The 20,405-nt window shown below is 39.4% G+C and overlaps 1 protein-coding gene across 1 annotated transcript in view; it reads right to left on the reverse strand.

The window, feature by feature from the left end:
• Positions 1-1,731: 1,731 nt before the first annotated feature.
• Positions 1,732-20,405, reverse strand: part of FREM3 (FRAS1 related extracellular matrix 3) — a 177,428-nt gene continuing 158,754 nt past the window's right edge. Inside the window, 2 exon segments of the mRNA XM_007944119.1 lie at positions 1,732-1,964; positions 8,246-8,395. Coding sequence (XP_007942310.1) covers positions 1,732-1,964; positions 8,246-8,395 — 383 coding nt within the window.

The raw sequence follows: 20,405 nt of genomic DNA on the forward strand, positions 1-20,405 counted from the left end.
TAATATAACAGGCTGAAGTCATTGTAATCTGCTTAATTCCTTAACTTTATAAATAGCAACAGCTTGCTAGTTAACATATATATTTACCAATATAACTATAGAGAATGTTTGAAGTATAAAGTAAAAAGTTATTAGTAATCTCATTACCCTAACACAAAGTTATTATTTTGTTTAAGCATATTATTTATTCTTTTCCATATTTTTAAGGGTTGCACTTGCAATAGACATAAAATTTAGTATCAGGATTTTTCACTTAACCTACACATTTTTCATGTTACTACATAATTGCTGGAAGCTCTGGTGGTGTAGTGCCTAAGGCATTTGACTGCTAAGCAGAAAGCTGGTGGTTCAAACCCACCAGCCACTCCCCAGAAGGAACGTTGGGCAATCTACTTCTGTAGTGATACCGCCTCGGAAACCCAAGGAGGGGTTGCTATGAGTTGGATCTGAATTGACGGCAGTGCATTTGCATTACATGCTTGCTGATAAATCAGAGCTCATGCTATTCTATCAAATATTGCTACATTGTTAGTTGCTGTTGAGTTGGCTCTGACTTCTAGCTACCCCACGTACAATAGGACCAAATGCTGTCTGGTCCTGTGCCATCTTTGTGATTCCAACACAGGGAGCTCATCTTCTACCACTATATTGGCTAATTTTTGGAAGAAATACTTTAAAGGTAATAGTGGGGCACAAACATGGTTTTCAAAATAATTTGGAAACTGATTTATTTGATAACTAATGGAGGCTACTAATGACTGTTTATACTATCAATGTAAAATTATTTGGAAATTGGGCAGTTTCGGGATTATGCAATGCTTAGATTTTTCTTTCTTCTCCTTTCTAATGCTCACATTCATTTTTTTTTTTTTCCCGCTACTCACAGTTGTATCACTTTACTGTTTATTATCTTCTTTTACAACAGAAGGAGCTTTGGGGGTGCAGTGGTTAAAGCGTTTGGCTGCTAAACAAAAGGTTGGTGGTTTGAATCTATCAGCCACTCTGCAGGAGAAAGGTGAGGTGGTCTGCTTCCGTAAAGATTTATAGCCTTGGAAATCTATGTACTGTTCCTTCTGTCCTATAGGGTTGCTATGAGTTGGAATCGACCTGATGACAGTGGGTTTTTCAAAAGAGTTTGCAAAAGAAGTGTGAGATGATGAAGGGATTTTGGTATCTACATGACCCTGATAAAAGACTTACAGAGGAAAATAGAGCAGCAGGCAAAAATGAGCTTTAGATTCATTTGCAAATTTCAGCTAGGGCTCTCTTATCACTATGCCACCAGAGCTCCTCTTTTATCACAATAGCCTAGAAAACCAAAAGATGATTATTTGCTTCACAAATACCAGACATATATTTCAAGAATGCTTAATGTCCAGCATCAATCAGTGAAGACAAACAGATCCTTTGACTTATAACTATTGTTTTAATTGATAACAATGGCCTCAGAAATAAGGTTAAAGACAATAGGAAAAGGATAGCAAGAGCACAATGTAATCCTTTATGGGCTCAATCCCATATATATATATATATATATATATATATATATATATGCACATGCAGTCACACAAATTATATTTTTACATATCATGGGACTGTAACTACAACTGACAGTAAAAATCATTAATATCCCAAATTTGCTAAGATCTAGGAACCATAGAGTTTCCTTCTGTTATTAGGAGCTGTGTTTTGGCTGTTTTTTTTCCCTTTAAAGTCTTTCAATCAAAGGGACTACATGCAACCATTTTGCTTACAGTCAGTGATGGCAACCTTGATGAAAATGGTACTTTTATTTGGTTCTCCAAGCACTGCACCCATGGGCATCTGGAGAAGTAATTCAAACCTCTCTGGACCCTCCAGGATGGGCTGTCTTAGGTCATCAGGAATTGTCACTTGGAATATTTGCCTGTGTACCTCAGGAGCAAAGTCCAGTTTTCGGTTGATGCCAACATAATCTATTCCAGCTGTTGGGAAAGATAAAGGCCAAGAGTGAGACAGGAGGATCTATTATCCTAAGTTTTCCTTCAGAGGAAAATGAGGGTATCATCAAGTTGGTTGCATTCCTCCATATCTATGCAGAAATCTCAGAATTTTATTTTGTGGGTAAAATCCCCAGGAAAGGAAAATGTCCATATTCTATCAAATGCCACAACAGTAACTAATTGTTATACCCATGGGCCATCCTTGTCAGTGCTCCTATGTCCAGACAAAGCAAATATATCACCTTATAAACATTCCACAAAAATCCCAGTGCTTATAATTAGGCAACTTCAATTTGAAATGAGATTTGCCTTTGTCACTTTTACAGTTCAAGAAGAGATCTATTATGCATTTCATTTTGATTAGATGTAACTCACTCACCTTTGGCTGACACCTTGTCTAATCTTACTCATTTTACTCAGCTTTTGAAGGTTCTGCCCTTCTCTATGTGGTTATTAATCATTTTGCAAGTAGGCCCACTTGACTGTGTAACTTCTTTGCTACTCATTTAGAAAGGTCATCACATGACAAACTGAGCATCACAATAAGGAATGCTAGCAGCATGTTATAACCAAATGAATAAAGCAGGAAATCTTGACTTCATACTGATAGAAATAAATACACAAATAAATTGAGGAAGAGGATAATTACATGGTCCCAAGAAATCTTCCTACAAAATATTTATTAATTACAAAGAGAAAAACACTAACTTTACAGTGGAGAAATGTGGCAAATATCATCTTGACCAAATGATCTCAGTTAGCACTACCAATAATGGGACAAAGTTAAGTTTTTTTGTGACAGAAGTTTTTGTGATAGAACACAATGAGAACACATCATTTTTGTGATTTTCTTGCTAAAAATGCATAAGTTGATTCTAATGAGGAAATATCAGAATAATCTAATTTAAGGGATATTCTACATGCTACAAAAACAAGTTCATAATCTTAAAAAGCATCAACGTTAGGAAAATGAAGGAAAGATCAAGGAACTGTTACAGATTGAAGGAAACTAAACAGATATGACAATGACATGTAATGTGTGATTCTAAATTGTATTATTTTGCTATAAACAAGAAGTTGGGGACGATTTGTGAGACTTGAATGAGATCTCAGGATTATATTGTAGTTATGCATCAAGTTAATGTACTGATTTTTTGTTGTATTGTGGTGACACAGTAGAATGTCTGTGTAGAAATTATCCCCTAAGTTTTTGGAGAGATAGGACATTATGTTGGCAACACAATGGTTCGGGGAGGCAACGTGTTTTACTGTATACTTGTTACTTTTCTGTAAGTTTGAAATTGTTGCAAGAATTAAAAAAAAAAAGTCATCATGTAATTACATTGAACAAAAAGGAAATAATATGGCTCCCAGTAGAGTAGCGGGAAGAGTGTAGTTTTTCGATCTGTGAACTCTGGTCCACACCTTGGTTCCATTCCTTACATATATGAATTATTTAACCTCTTTAAGTCTTAGTTTCCTCATTTGCACAATGGGGATAATTAGAGCTACCTTACAACCTTACAAGGTTGTGAAGATTTTAGACAATAAGGCAAAGATGTTAACATAGTGTCTCAAAATAGTACTCGTTTAATACATGAAGTTATAATTATCATATATACAATAATCTATAATTATACCTACACATTATTGTTGATGTTGTTAGGTGCTGTCAAGTCATCTCTGACTCATAGCAATCCTATGCATAGCCAAATGAAACACTGCCCCGTCCTGGGCCAGCTCCATGATCGATCCTTGCTATACTTGAGTCCATCACCGCAGCCACTATGCCAATCCATCTCATTGAGGGTCTTCCCTTCTTTTATCGACCCTCCACCTTACCAAGCATGATATCCTTCTCCAGTGAATGGTCCCTTCTGACAACATGACCAAAGTATGTGAGACAAAGTCTGCCCATTCTTGCTTCCAAGGAGCATTCAAGCTGCACTTCCTCCAGGATAGATTTGTTAGTTCTTTTAGCAGTCCATGGTACTTTCAGCATTCTTTGCCAGCACCACATCTCAAAAGCATCAACTCTTCTGCGCTCTTCCTTATTCATTTGTCCAGCTCTCACATGCATACGAGGTGATTGAAAATATCATGGTTTGTGTCAGGTGCACCTTAGTCCTCAAGGAGACATCTTTGCTCTTTAGCACTTGAAAGAGGTCCTTTGCAGCAGATTTGCCCAGTGCTGTACATCATCTGATGTCCTCACTGCTGCTTCTATCAGCGTCGATTGTAGAACCAAGCAATGTGAAGTCTTTGACAACTTCAATCTTTCTTCCTTTTATCGTGATGCTGCTTATTGGTCCAGTTGTGAGGATTTTTGCTTTCTTTATATTGAGGTGTAATCCATACTGCCGACTGCATTCTTCAGTCTTCATCAGTAAGTGCTTCAAGCCATCAAGGTTGTTAATGATTCTTCCTCTGATCCTGATGCCATGTTCTTCATATAGTCCAGCTTCTCAGATTATTTGCCCAGCATATAGATTAAATAAGTATGGTGAAAGGATACAACACTGACACACTCCCTTCTTGATTTTAAACCATGCAGTTTCCCCTTGTTCTGTTTGAACGACAGCCTCCTGGTCTATGTAGAGGTTCTCATGAGTACAATTAAGTGTTCTGGAATTCCCATTCTTCTCAATGTTATCCACAATTTGTTATGCTATACATTATAAGCAATTTGTTTACTATACATTATAAACATGTACATATAATTATATATTAAATTATTATTATTAACTAATGAACCTGAGCAGATGTTAAATATTTACTATATTTACTAGGCTCTATTGAGTATCACCACAGGAGAAAGATGTGTCAGTCTGCTTCCATAAAGATTTACAGACTTGGAAACCCTATAGGGTGGTTCTACTCTCTCCTATAGGGTTGCTATGAGTCAGGATTGACTCAGTGGCAGTGGATTTGGTTTTGGACTGATGATTAAATCTGCATAGTTATCTCTATATTTCTCATGTTTAAACTCATGAATCAACACCCCAAGCATGGCTGTTACTTCAATTAGTCCATCTCTACCTGAGAGCTAGCAGAAACCATGTGATTCAAAAGTAAAAAAGAGACCAGAAGAATTAGATGGTACCTGACTGGCTATTACTGCTGATTGTTCTGAAAGGGATCATAATATATAATTATACCTGGGTAGAGTGGGAGAAAAATGTGGTACAACTCAAAACCATAAAAAAGACCAGGCTTACTGGTCTGATAAAGACTGGTGGAACTCCAGAGACTATGGCCCATAGACTCCCTTCAAGAAAGGAACTGAACTCAACCCCCCTGGCTCAACTTCCAGCCAAATGATAGACAGGCCTGTAAGGTGAACAGTGGAGAAGGGATGCTCTCATTAGAACAACTGACCATATGAAACCAAAAGGGTAGACTTTGCCCTGGGATAAAGCTAAGAAGGCAGCAAGGAATAGTAAAGAAGGACAAAGGGAAATGGTGCACAGTGGGGAAGAGTGTTGTTACATTGTGGGGATTGCAATGAATGTCACAAAACATTTGTATGAATTGTTGAATGGAAAACTAATTTGCTCCATAAACTTTCATCCAAATGACAATTAAAAAAAAAAAAAAAAAAGAAAAGAAAAAGCAAAGGAGTTTATCTAAACAAATTCTGGTTTTCTTCCTAACTATAAGCAAAACAAATCTAGAGTCTAATTCACTTTTGGCTCTATGGATGCACATAAAGTGAGAAATGGCCCAGCCCTCTCAAGAAATTAAAATAAACTCAAACCAGGAAAAAAAAAAAAAAAACCCAGCGGTATTAGGGATTATCATTAAATTATCACTAATTCATACATACTATCCTGTGATAGGGTGGCTATGAGTTGGAATTGACTCAAAGGCAATGGTTTATTTATTTTTATTTTTTGTTTTTAGTATCATGTGATATATTCACTAAAGTATAATAACATGCAGTTCTTCAGGGATAAGCACTGGACTGTAAACCTAGCTGGCTGTCTTTACTTTCCTTAACTGTCTCTGGGTAAATGCTGAAACAAATATCCCATTTCATAGATAAATGCATATTTCACTCTCTTTCTGCCTATCTGTTAGTGTTGGATTTTAGATTGCAGGGTTTTATTTGTAGGAGTGTGCTTTTACTTTGATTTTATCTTAAAACATTGTCACGTGTTTTGGCTATATAAGAAGCTCATCCTAAATGCTGGTTGTCCATTTCCAGGACACCATAAGTTTCCAGGTGGTGAATGGGATGATACAGGTATCAATATGATGACAATGTTGCTGTCTTTTCCTATTGAGTCCTATTGGCTTTTTTTTCTGTTAAAGGAGCTGTGTTGGTTCTCTAGTGCTGCTATAACAGAAATACACAAGTGATTGGCTTTGACAAACAGGGATTTATTCTCTTACAATTTAGGAGGCTAGAAGTTCGAGTTCAAAGTACTGACACTAGGGGCTAGGTAAAGGCACCTTGACCTTGGGCTCCAGCTCTGCCTCTTGCTCCGGCCCATTAGAGCTAGGAGCTTTTTCGGACTCAGGCAGCTGCTGGCTACTGAGGATGATGAACCCAAAATTGACAAGTAAAATGGCACAGTCTCAAAATTAGCAAGCAACATGGTAGGTCACTAGTTCAAGTCTAGGAACAATTCCAATATCGGCTAGCCAAGACCTAGCCAAATGCAGGGTCCAGATGTGCCAAAAGCTAGAGCCCTTTCCTAAAGTTTCTACATAAATACTAGAAACAGGCCACACCCTGACAGCAACTCCCCTTTCACTGATTAACGTCTCACAGCAGATTCTGTATGGAGTTTTTTATACCACATCCAGTCTCCTCATGGGGAATAACTACATCCAGCTGTCCAGCCACTCAAAACATGGTCCAGCAGAGCTGATATACAAACTTAATTACCACTGGAGCTGACAGACTCAGGAAAAGAAATGGTTTCCAGAACTGTCTAGCCCACTGCTTCTAGGCCTCTATCATCCATATCAGGAAAGGCAGAGATGAGTATCATGTGAGTAGATGCTGCTTGAAGCCAAGGAAAATGCCCGAGTCAGAAGTGAAAACCTCTTACACTTAAAAGACTTAATAGGTCACTTGATTCTCCTGGGAGCTGGGTTTTGCTCAGCAGGGGGCTGCTGTTATAGATATACCCTTGTCTGAGATATGATTTATGAGCAATTTACAGTATGAGTCGGGGCCGACTCGACGGCAAACAACAACAACAACAACACCTATAGGGAGCTCTGGTAGCATAGTGCCTAAGGCACTTGACTACTAACCAGAAGGCTAGTGGTTCAAACCCACCAGCCACTCCTCAGAAGGAAGATGGGGCAATCTACATCCACAGTGATACTGCCTCAGAAACCCAAGGAGGGGTTGCTATGAGTCGGGTCCGACTTGATGGCACATAACAACAACAACATACTTATTCTGGAGAGTGCTGATGGCATAGTACGTAAGGCATTTGACTGCTAACCAGAAGGCTGGTGGTTCAAACTCACCAGCCACTCCTCAGAAGGAATGTTGGGCAATCTACTTCCTTAGAGATACTGCCTCAGAAACCCAAGGAGGGGTTGCTATGAATCGGGACCAACTTGATGACAGTGAGTTTTTTTTAATACCTATTCTGAACAATGGAAAATTAATTTGGACTGAAAATAAGCATATGGGTAAGTAATAAATCATAAAGGCCACTGTTAGAATATTCTGTTTATTTCATATGGAGAAGTCATTACATGTATGTTGTTGTTGTTGTTACGTGTCGTCGAGTTGGACCTGACTCATAGCGACCCCTCCTTGGGTTTCCGAGGTGATATCGCTAGGGAAGTAGATTGCCCAACCTTCCTTCTGAGGAGTGGCTGGTGGGTTTGAACCGCCAGCCTTCTGGTTAGCAGTCAAGTGCCTTAGGCACTACGCTACCATTTATATGCTCAAGTACAAGAAACTTTAAATCAGAGAACATCAACAAAGTATAGGCATTCTACATTTGGCAGATTAACAGATGCTGTGGAGTTGATTCTGACTCCTGGTGACCCCACATGCATCAGAGTAGAACTGTGCTCTGTTAAGGTTTGCAATGACTGATGTTTTGGATGTAGATCACCTGGTTTTTCTTCTGAGGAGCTTCTGTGTGGACTTAAATCTCCAACTTTCCAACTGGCAACTAAGTGTGTTAATTGTACCACACAGGGGCTCCCTGATAGACTAGACTTTGCCATAAGTGTATATCATGATAATAATACTATTAATCACATTTTTAAAATAGCTCTCTTACCTTCTGCTGAGTATGGCTCAGCCTTCCTAGAACACACAGTGACAGAGGCTGCTTGGGAAAGGTCAGGACCTCTTCTCCAGACAGACACCTCCAGGTAGTTCACACTTTCATCTATGTGATACTCAGCATCCCCAAAGTACAGGACAGGCTCTAGAAAGGCAAGAATGAATGAACTGAGGGCTACTGTCACCTCTGCCCTGTGTGAGCCTTGGTATCTGTCACACTGTCAATCTTGACAGATACCACAGGCTGTATTGCTCTATAGCTTGAGGAGAAACACACATACACACATACATGCCCCCCCCCCCACACACACACAGAGAAAGCCATGTAAAAGAGTCACATGCCATTACTTTGACTCTAGGAAGTGCAGTAAGATAAAATCAAACGAAATTCTATTCAATTTTCTGTTTTAAGAGATGCCACGTAATTGAAATTTCCCTGTTGTTGTTAGGTGCCGTCGAGTCATTTCCAACTCATAGCAACCCTATGCACAGTAGAACAAAACACTACCCGATCCCATGCCATCTCCATGATCCTTGCAATACTTGAGCCCATCATTGCAGCCACCATGTCAATCCATCTTGTTAAAGGCCTTCCCCTCTTTCATTGACCCTCCACCTTACCAAGCATGACATCCTTCTCCAGAGAATGGTCCCTTCTGAAAACATGACCAAAGTAGGTGAGACAAAGTCTGGCCATTCTTGTTTCCAAGAAGCATCCTGGCTGCACTTACTCCAGACAGATGTGTTAGTTCTTTAAGTAGTCCGTGGTACTTTCAGTACCCTCTTTGTTAGCACCACAACTCAAAAGCATCAATTATTCTTCGGTCTTACTTATTCATTGTCCAGCTCTCACATGCATATGAGGCAATTGAAAATATCATGGCTTGGGTCAGGAACACCTTAGTCCTCAAGGAGACATCTTTGCTTCTCAGCACTTGAAAGTGGTTCTTTGCAGCCGGCTTGTCCAGTGCTATGTATCCTCTGATGTTCTGACTGCTGCTTCCATTGGCGTTGATTGTAGAACCAAGCAATGTGAAGTCTTTGACAACCTCAATCTTTTCTCCATTTAACGTGATGCTCCTTACAGGTCCAGTTGTGAGGATTTTTGTTTTCTTTATATTGAGATGTAATTCATATTGCAGACTGTATCCTTCAATCTTCATCAGTAAGTTGTTCCTCCTGAGTAAGTCATCCTCACTTTCAGCAAGCAAAGTTGTGTCATCAGTGTATCGCAGGTTGTTAACGATTCTTCTTCCAATCTTGATGCCTCATTCTTCTTCATATAGTACAGCTTCTCAGATTATTTGCTCAGCATATAGATTGAATAAGTGTGGGGAAAGGATATAACCCCGACACATTCCCTTCTTGATTTTAAACCTTGCAGTGTTCCCTTGTTCTTTTTGAATGACAGCCTCCTGGTCTATGTACAGGTTCCTCATGAGTACAATTAAATGTTCTGGAATTCCCATTCTTCTTAATATTATCCACAATTTGTTATGATCCACACAATCAAATGCCTTTGCACAGTCAATAAAATACAAGTAAACATCTTTCTGGTATACTTTGCCTTGAGCCTATGATATCCCTTGTTCCACGTCCTCTTCTGAATTCAGCTTGCACCTCTGGGAGTTCTCTCTCAGTATACTGCTGCAACTCTTTTTGAATTATTTTCAGTAAGATCTTACTTGAGTGCAATATTAATGATATTGTTTGATAATTTCCACATTCTGTGGGATCAGCTTTCTTTGGAATGGGTACAAATATGGATCTTTTCCAGTCAGTGGCCAGGAAGCTGTCTTCCAAATATCTGGGCATAACTGAGTGAGTGTCTTCAGAAGGGCATCCGTTTGTTGAAACATCTCAATAGGTATTCCATCAATTCCTGGAGGTTTGTTCTTCGCCAATTCTTTCTTTACAGCTTTGACTACCTCCTTCAGTACCATTGGTTCTGGATCATATGCCACCTCCTGAAATGGATGAAGATTGACCAGTTCTTTTTGGTACGTGGACTCTGTGTATTCATTCCATCTTCTTTTGATGCTTCCTGCATCATTCAATATTTTGCCCATAGAATCTTTCAATATTGCACTTTGAGACTTAAATTTTTTTCCTCAGTTCTTTCAGCTTGAGAAATGCCAAGCCTATTCTTCCCTTTTGGTTTTCTAACTCCAAGTCTTTGCACATTTCATTATAGTACCTGGCTTTCTCTGCTTGAGCTGCTCTTCGAAATCTTCTGTTCAGTTCCTTTATCTTGTCATTTTTTCCATTTGCTTTAGCTAATCTTCACTCAAGTGCAAGTTTCAGAGTTTCCTTCTGTCATCCATTTGGTCTTCTTTTCTCATATTTTTAATGACCTCTTGCTTTATTCGTGGATGATGCTCTTGATGTTATCCCACAATTCTCCTGATTTTCAGTCATTGGTGTTCAGTGCATCAAATCTATCCTTTAAGTGGTCTGCAAATTCAGGAGGGATATATTCAAGACCATATTTTGGCTCTTGTGGACTTGTTTTAATTGTCTTCAATTTCAAGTTGAATTTGCATATGAGCAGTTGATGGTCTGTTGCACAATCAGCTCCTGGCCTTGTTTTGGCTGAATATATTGAGCTTCTCCATCGCCTCTTGTCACAGATGTAGACAATCTGATTCCTGTGTGTTCCATCTAATGAAGTCCATGTGTACAGCCACCATTTGTGTTGTTGAAAAAAGGTATTTGCAATGAATAAGTCGTTGGTCTTGCAAAACTCTACCATGTGAGTTCCAGCATTATTTCTGTCCCCAAGGCCAAAATTTCCAACTACTAGTGATTCTTCTTTGTTTCTAACTTTTGCATTCCAGTCACCAGTGTTAATTAACACATCCTGATTGCATGTTTGGTCAATTTCAGACTGCAGAAGTTGATAAAAATCTTCAATTTCATCATCTTTGGCTTTGGTGGTCAGTGCATAAATTTGAATAATAGTCATATTAACTGGTCTTCCTTGTAGGCATATGGATATTATCCTTCACTGACAGCATTGTACTTCAGAAAAGATATTGAAACATCCTTTATGATGATGAATGCCATGCCATTGCTCTTCAAATTGTCATTCCCAGTATAATAGATCATATGATTGTCTGATTCAAAATGGATAAAACCAGTCCATTTCAGTTCACTAATGCCTAAGACATCAATATTTGTTTGTTTCATTTCATTTTTGACAACTTCCAATTTTCCTAGATTCAAACTTTGTACATTCCATGTTCTGATAATTAATGGATGTTTTCAGCTATTTCTCATCAATTTGAGTTGTGCCACATCAGAAAATGGAGGTTTTGAAAGCTTTACCTTATCCATATCAGGAAGGCTGGTTTTACTCTGATGATGCAGCTCTTTCCCAGTCCTGTTTTGAGAGCCTTCTAACCTACATGTCTCATCCTCCTGCTCTTTACTGGACAACTATTCCAGGCTATTCATAAAGTTGAGCAGTAATGTATCAGACAGTGTTCCTCTGCTATTCATAAGGTTTTCCCTGGCCAATTCTTTGAGGAGTGAATGGCCTCTTCCTTCTTGCTAGTCTGTCTCAATCTGCAAGCCATGCTGAAATCTGTGCACCATGTGCACCCTGCTGGGTTTGAAACACCAGTGGCACAGCCTCAAGCCTCACAACAACACGTCACCATAGTAGGACAAACTGACAGACAAGTTTGTCTCCCTTGGCTGTTGGAAACCTCTCCAGCGTCCTCTTACCTGGATCCCTGCTGCTGCCTCCTCATTCTGTCCCAGTCCACCTAGCCTTTTTCTCTCCTTTCCCCTGATTTCCCCACCTTGCTGCTTGTGGGGCATGGTCTGGGTTCCCTCCTACCTGGATCTCTGCTGTTGCCTCCTCACAACAACTGTCCCAATTCCCTGTCTGGAAATTTCCCTACTGGGGACAATTATCTAAACTGCTAATACTCAGACAAGTTAGCTATTGTTTGGGAAAAGATAGTAAGGAATTTAGGGAGACTTCTTGGGAGCCACCATTGTCTATCAGTTTGTAGTACTATGATGGCCTGCATGTTGCTTTGATGTAGTAAGTTATGTACCTGCTATTTCAAATACCAACATGGTCACTCATGGTGACAGGCTTCAGTGATGCTTCTAGACCAACACAAATTATGAAGAAAGGCCTGGCAATGTACTTCTGAAAATTGTTCTTAGTTGCTGTTGAGTCAACTCTGACTCATGGTGACTTTGTTTGTAGCACAACAAAAAGTTGCTGGTCCTGCACCTTCTTCATGGTCTTTGGTATGTCTGAGTCCATTGTTGTGGCTATTGCGGCAATTCACCATGATGAGGCTTCCTCTCATTTTTGCTGACCCTTTACCAAATATGCTCTTTTTCCAGCAATTGGTCTTTCCTGATGATAGATCTAAGGTAAGCAAACTGAAGTCTTTCCCTTCATGCCTTTAAGGAGCATTCTGGTTGTATTTCTTCTAAGATTTGTTCATTTTTCGGACAGTCCAGAGGCGCTCTGGTGGTGCAGTGGCAAACACATTCGGCTGCTAACCAAAATGTTGGTGGTTTGAATCCATTAGCTGTGCTACAGGAGAAAAATGAGTCAGTCTGATTCTGTAAAGATTTATAGCCTTGCAAACCCTATGGGGCAGTTCTACTCTTTTCTATAGGGTTGCTATGAGTCAGAATTGACTCAATAGTAGTGGGTTTTGTATGGTTCTGTCAGTCTATGGCGTATTCAATATTCTTTGCCAACAGCACAATTCAACTGCACCAATTCTTCTTCTGTGTTCTTCTTCTTCTTTTTTTTTATTTCATTGTCCAGCCTTTGCTTGTATATGAGGGTATTGGAAAGACCATTGATTGGGTCAGGCACACCTTAGTCATCAAAGTGATATCTTTGCCTTTTAGAACTTTAAAGAAGTGTTGAAAACCTTATGGATCCAAATAGAATAATGTCTTATATAGTGCTGGAAGATGAACCCTCTATGTTGGAGGGCACTACATAATAGCCAAGCAATGAACTCAAGCATACCAGTGATAACAAAGATGGTACAGAATTAGGCAACATTTCGTTCCATTATAACTAAGTTCACCATGCTAGGAGCTGACTCGAGAACAACTAACAATAACAAAACTTTCTTGGGAGAAAATTGTCACAATGCCTTTTCTCATGGCATTTGCAGATCACAGAGATCCACAGAAACCCTGGAGGAAAATGGGATCCTGTTTCGCTGCGATGCCAGAAATGCTATCTCCAGAGGCAGAAAAGTGACTCCCTAGAAGGAGAGGGCTGAAGAAAGCCAGGGAAGGCATCAGGTTTTGGGGCCAGGTGGAAGGTATGTGCACATCTTCTAAAGGGAGGACAAGTTTGACTATGAGAACATTAAGATTTGGTCAAGTGAAGATACTGATCCATATCTGCTTTGGTCTACTCTAAATAATAGCCAGTAGCCTTAGTTGACAATTTAAAGCTTACACTAAGTTTAGCCACTATACTAAATATGCTATCTTAAAAACAAAACAAAACAACCAAACTCACTGCTGTCAAGTAAATTCAACTCATAGTGACCCTCCTTGGGTTTTCAGGGTGGTATCTCTATGGAAATAGGTTGCCCAATATTCCTTCTGAGGTGTGGCTGGTGGGTTTGAACCACCAGCCTCTGGTTAGCAGTCTACTGTCTTAGGCACTATGCCATCAGAACTCTCATACTATCATATTATCATAAAAAGTTTTTTAAAATTAATGTATTTATTTGGCCTGTGACATCTGAAGACAAAAAAAGGAAAAAAAAAGTAACCAGGAAATAGCTTCATTATTGATAAATTATCTCCTGAGGTAGTAAGATAGAAAATCAAAATTACAGAGATAATACCTTTGCAAACATATTCCAATGAAGAAGTATTTGAATTAAAATATAGATGGGGTAATGAAATGATATTTTCGGAGAGTAGAATTTGGATTTAGTAAGTATTACTTGCCCAGAATGTATTTCAGTAGGTCTCTCAGTAGCTGAAAATTATTTTCCTTAACATTTTACTATTTAAGACTTCTCATATCCTGACTTGAGCCCATTTTTTCTAACTTATCCCATGCCTTACTGTGTGCCTTGTGCTCCAGTTACAGCAAACTGCTCAGCATGCACTACACATACCATGCACTTATGGGCCTCCATCTTTGCTGGCGATGTTCTCTAGGCCGGAACTCTCTCCCTAATGTGATAATTTGGCAAAAGTCTAGTCATTCCTTAAGACCTCGACAAAGAGTTATTTGCTCTTAGAATCCATCTTTGATTCTCTCAAGAAGTTAATCATTGTTTCCTCTCTACTTCCCTAACATTTTGAATGATTCTATAACAATTCACTTACCTCAGGTCTACTGCAGGTGGGAGGCCTATACAGGTATACCACATTTGACTGTGCTTTGCAGATATATATATATATAAATTGAGATTTTGAGGCAACCCTCCATGGAGCAAATCTATTGGAGCCATTTTTCCAACAGAATGTGCTTACTTTGTGTCTTTGTGTCACATTTTGGTAATTTTCATGGTATTTCAAACTTTTTCATAAAGCTATTGCACATTTAATAGACTACAATAACATTAACTTTTATATGCACTGGGAAACCAAAAAATTCTTGTGACTCACTTTATTGCAGCGATCTGGAACTAAACCCGCAACATTTCTGAGGTATGCTTGTACTCAGGGAGGGTGGTGGAGCCAAATTCTCTCTTTCCCTTAGCACTTTTACTTTACCTCCTCATTCTTGCTAATGGATATTACTGATGCCTCCAAGTTTGAGACAGGAAAGAAGAATAGGAGGGGCAAGAGGAGCAGAAAATTTCCTTCTTAATAAGCATTAAGGAAATCTGGTGGCACAGTGGTTAAGACATTTGGCTGTTAACCAAAAGGTTGGTGGTTTGAACCCACCAGCTGCTCTGCAGGAAAAAGATGAAGCAGTCTGTTTCCATAAAGATTTACAGCCTTGGAAACTCTATGGGGGTAGTTGTACTCTGTCCTATAGGGTTGCTGTGAGTAGGAACTGACTCAATGGCAATGGATGAGTGGATTGGTATTATGATGGTGATCAGCACTCTCTATATTGGGAAGATGGAAGAAAACGGATTCTTTTAGTCATTGGCACTTTCGAGGTCTCTTCAGAGACTTTTCACCTTGATAGTTGTATTTCTCATCGGCAATTTTCTGGATAAGGATGAGGAAGCTCTATTCTGATTGGTCACTTACTCCTTCCTCAGCACATTAGCATTCATCAATACCTCTTGGAGTTCTTCACCTCTCCTGATGACACAAGACCTTGACGAGTCCATGGTGACTGTTTCTTGCATGCACAGCTCACATCTAGTCTATGGCAACCCTCTGTATCCTTTGCCTTGATGAGCTCTGGGAGTTTGGCCAGTCCCAAAACTCATTTTTTTTTTTTTCTTAATTCCTCAAAGCAGTCTTTTTTGCTCACTCATCAAAATAGCCAATTTATGTCTCACGTTGAGATTTCGCAGGTAGAGACAGAGCCCAGTTCACTGTGACCTCTGAGTTGCAGGTGACACACATCAAACTTCCCAAGTAGTCTCCTTAAAATACCCTCTCTTGATTTAGCACCTCTTTAAAAAATGAAAAACTTTAAACTACTATTCTAACATGCTATTGTGTGTTTTTATCAGAGCCTATGAACCTCTCAAGGTCAGGAATGATAGTCGACATGTCTTTTTCCCCTTAGCAGCACAGTGCCCAGATACTCATATACTCAAATACTTCCTGAATGGATCATTTTGACTCCTAATTATTTTGAACTTGTTTCATTTTTTTTTTTTTTTTTAACATCAGGACAAGGTGATCTGCTTTTTTAGCATAGAAATTATTTTGTGTGGTATTGAGGAAAGGTAGCTATAGACACACAGAATGTGAGATAAAAGGACTTTGGCTCTGAACTATGGGTTCACAACCACCTCACCTGAAGGGGATTATAACCCAGGGAAACCCAGTGATTGGTCCTGACACCAGAATGAGCTAGAGATTACACTGTCCCCTGGATCAATTGTACCTATTTGAAAAAAGAAAAAAATATAAAAATATCCTTCCAATTGGTTCCAGTGGTCTTACAGCCAAGTCTGATCATGGCCAGAAGAATATATGTATCATGGCCAGAAGAATTAGTGGTTCAATGGTAGAATTCTTGCCTTCCATACTGTGGTATTGGTGAAGAAGACTGAAAATACCAAGGACTGCCAGAAGAACTAGCAAACATGTCCTAGAAGAAGCACAGCCAGAATGCTCCTTGGAAGCAAGAATGGCCAAACTTGTTCTCACCTGCTTTGGTCGTGTTGTCAAAAGGTACCATTCCCTAGAAAAGGACATCATACTTGGTAAAGTGGAGGGTTAGTGAAAAAGGGGAAGGCCCTCAATGAGATGGATTGACATAGTGGCTACAACGATGAGCTCAGGTATAGCAGGATTGTGAAGCTCACGCAGGACTGGGCAGTGTTTCGTTCTGTTGTACATAGGGTCGCTATGAGTTGAAGCTGACTTGACAGCACCTAACAACAACAACAACAACAATATTGGAGACTTGGGTTTGATTTCTAGATAATGCACTGTATTCACAGTCACCTTCTTTCTGTCGGTGGAGACTTACATGTTGCTATGATGCAAACAGGTTTAGGCTGAGCTTGCAAACTAGGAATAAAGGCCTTTCAGCCAGTGAAAATCAATCATATGGGAATGGTACAGGTCCAAGTAACATGGTAACAATGCTAAATGGTAACCTGACCACAGATGCAATTATTGTGGATGACCTGTGGTTAGACGAGCTGTGGTGGCACAGTGGTTAAAGCATTCAGCTGCTAACCAAAAGTTGGCAGTTCAAACCCACCAGCCACTCTGTGGGACAAAGATGTGGCAATCTGCTTCTATAAACATGTACAGCCTTGAAAACCCTACAGAGCAATTCTACGCTGTCCTATATGGTCACTATGACTCAGAATCCACTTGATGGCAGTGGGTTTGGCTTTAATTTCTGTGATAGTTATGGTTGTGTGTCAACTTGACTGGACCATGATTATAAGTGATTTAAGCAGATGTAATGTAAGGCCTTTCATGATGAGATATACTGTGAGGAGGCAATCAGTTGAAAGGGCGATGCCTCAGGTGTGTGGACTGCCTCTTCTCTCTCTCTCTCTATGAATGATATGTATATCCTGAGAAAACTCTTAGGGTTTCTATTGGATCTGGACCCTGATTGAACTTACCATCATCCAGTTTTTGGAGCTGAACCAGTGGCCTGCTGTATTCCCTGTTGAACTTGGGATTGTTGCCCTCACAGTCTGTAGGTCAATGATCCGCCATTTTACCTCCCAATCTTGGATTTGCCATCTGCTAAAGTAAGCTTGACTGCTAACCAGAAGGCTGGTGGTTCAAACCCACCAGCCACTCCTTGGAAGGTAGGTTGGGCAATCCTACTTCCGTAGTGATCCTGCCTCGGAAACCCAAGGAGGAGTCGCTATGTGTTGGGGCCGACTCGACAGCGCATAGCAACAACAACAACAAAGTAAGCAGCCAACAATATTACCTGCCAATCTTGGGTTCACCAGTCCCTGCAACTGCCTGAGTCAGGAAAAGCCTCCAACTTGATGTTTGACTTGTGAACCTGGGACTTGCCATTCTCTACAACTGTGTGAGCCATTCCTCTGAGAAAAACTTCTCTCTCTCTCTAAGCTTCACTGCTTTTGCTTCTCTAGAGAACCTAGCCTAAGATAATTAAAGAGCTCTGGTCGTGTAGTGCCTAAGTCATTTGACTGCTAACCATCCACTCTGTGGAAGGAAGACAGAGCAATCTACTTCTGTAAAGATTTATCTCCTCAGAAACCCAAAGGGGGTAGCTATGAGCCTAAGATAGTTACCTGTGGTTAAATGTTTTCTTCACTAACTGCAGAAGAGTTTATGATATCATGGTTGAATAAGACCACACACAGCCAACATCTCTGCCTGAGAACCGCTTCTTATCAGTGCATTCATCACAAGCAAGGGTGGTCCCTGGTCACTCCATTCCAGGAATGTTCTCTTTCCTTCCTGTTTCTGAAGGGCAAAGTATATTCCTGAGATGTTGGGTAAAGGCATCTAAAATATTTTCTTTCTTCTACTTCAACTTTAAAATAAGAACTGAAGTTAAAGTTTTGCTACTTTATTGACTTTTAATGACTGTAGTAATTTTATCATAATATATTAGTTCTATAAAGTATACTATTTCTTCTGACTGATTTCAATAACTGAGCAATATATGTCTTTTATGTTTTTAAAATATTTATCTGTTGAAGTCTATGTTGGTCCATAACAACAATGCTAACCACTTTTTTTTGTTTTTGTTTTTTTTATGTTTGGATGTGCTGATTTAACCACAATTTTTCCTTACCATATTTTTTGTTTGTTTTATATTTGTCAGCATGTGGTTAGATACCTATCTAATGGCAAAGATACTAACCTAGCTGGGAATCTTTGTATATATATTTACAAATCCTCTTGCTTCAGGACAAAATGAACAGTCTTCTGTGAAAATACACACCAATTCCTTTTTGTAGCAGGTTGCAAGAGTTTTCAAATCACTTGTTAAAAATGGAAAGAAAATTCTTTGGTTTACGGTAAATAAAAAGCCATTGCCATCGAGTTGATCCCAACTCATAATGACCCCCATTGGGTTCCCAAGTCTGTAAATCTTTATGGAAGTAGATTGCTTCATCTTCCTCCTGTGGAGCAGCTGATGGGTTTAAACTACCGACCTTTTGGTTAGCAACTAAATGCCTTGCCCACTAGACCATGCAGAGTTCATTTAGGGTAAGTGGTTGTTGTTGTTGTTATTTGCTGTCGAGTTGGCCCCGACTCATAGCGACTCCTCCTTGGGTTTCCGAGGCAGTATCACTATGGAAGTAGGATTGCCCAACCTTCCTTCCGAGGAGTGGCTGCTGGGTTTGAACCGTCAGCCTTCTGGTTAGCAGTCAAGTGCCTTAGGCACTATGCTACCAGAGCTCCTTTAGGGTAAGTAGGATATGCTATAAAGTATTTGTGTATTCTTAGGACAGACACATTTTGCTGGTTAACAACTGCTCCCAATTTCATCTTGCCCTGATCCAGGTCAGGTGGAGGTCACTGTCTAAAGCCAGGTCAGCAAACATTTATTTTCTTTCTTCTACCTCAATTTTAAAAATAAGAACTGAAGTTAAGATTTTGCTGCTTTACTTTCAGAAGCCATAGCAATTGTGTCATAATATACGAGCCTTGTAACTGTATAGTGATACTATTTCTTCTGACTGGTTTTCTGACCTTAACAACTGAGCAATATGTCTTTCACCTTTTAAAAATATGTAAAGGTAGATAGTCCCTAACTGACAATGTATTGTAGTTACACCAAACCACACTTTGAGCATCTGTTTTTTGTACATCTCATTATTAGTAACATACACTAATACAATAGGAGCTCTGGTAGCATAGTGGCTAAAGCACTTGACTGCTAACCAGAAGGCTGGAGGTTCAAACCCACCAGCCACTCCTCAGAAGGAAGGTTGGGCAATCCTACTTCCGTAGTGATACTGTCTCAGAAACCCAAGGAGGGGTCGCTATGAGTCAGGGTCGACTCTATGACTCTACTCTATGGCACATAACAACAACAACAACAAATGCAATGTTGCAACACATAATTTGCTGATGTTATCACACTCAGATGTTTACTCTCAGATGTTCAATGTTATGATTTACAGTGAAAAGATTAGCTGAAGTTTTTTTGTAAATGAAATGAAGAGTTTCAGTTGCTTGAAAACATAGACCCAAATGCTGATTGCTTTGCTAATGCTGGTAGGCAGATTTGAGAAACAGTGAGATGTTACCATAAAATATATGAAGAAAAAAAAGAAAAAGACCATACAGAAAACTCTCACTAATTTTCTAACTAGAAATACAATACTTTTTCAAGGGATAATCCAGATAATCCAGAACCTTGCACAAGTGAAATTATTGCCACAACTGCCAAAATGCTAACATTGTCCAACTCTTGTTCATTGTTGGAGTAATTTTTATATTTTGTGCATTGTTTAAATGCATATATGTATATATTAAAATATCTGTAAGTTTATATGTAATGTTTCCAAACCACAAAGACAAATGAAGATCAG

This window comes from Orycteropus afer, unplaced genomic scaffold, assembly GCF_000298275.1.
Source record: "Orycteropus afer afer isolate SDZICR_OR568_19922 unplaced genomic scaffold, OryAfe1.0 scaffold00120, whole genome shotgun sequence".
Classification (NCBI taxonomy): Eukaryota; Metazoa; Chordata; class Mammalia; order Tubulidentata; family Orycteropodidae; genus Orycteropus; species Orycteropus afer.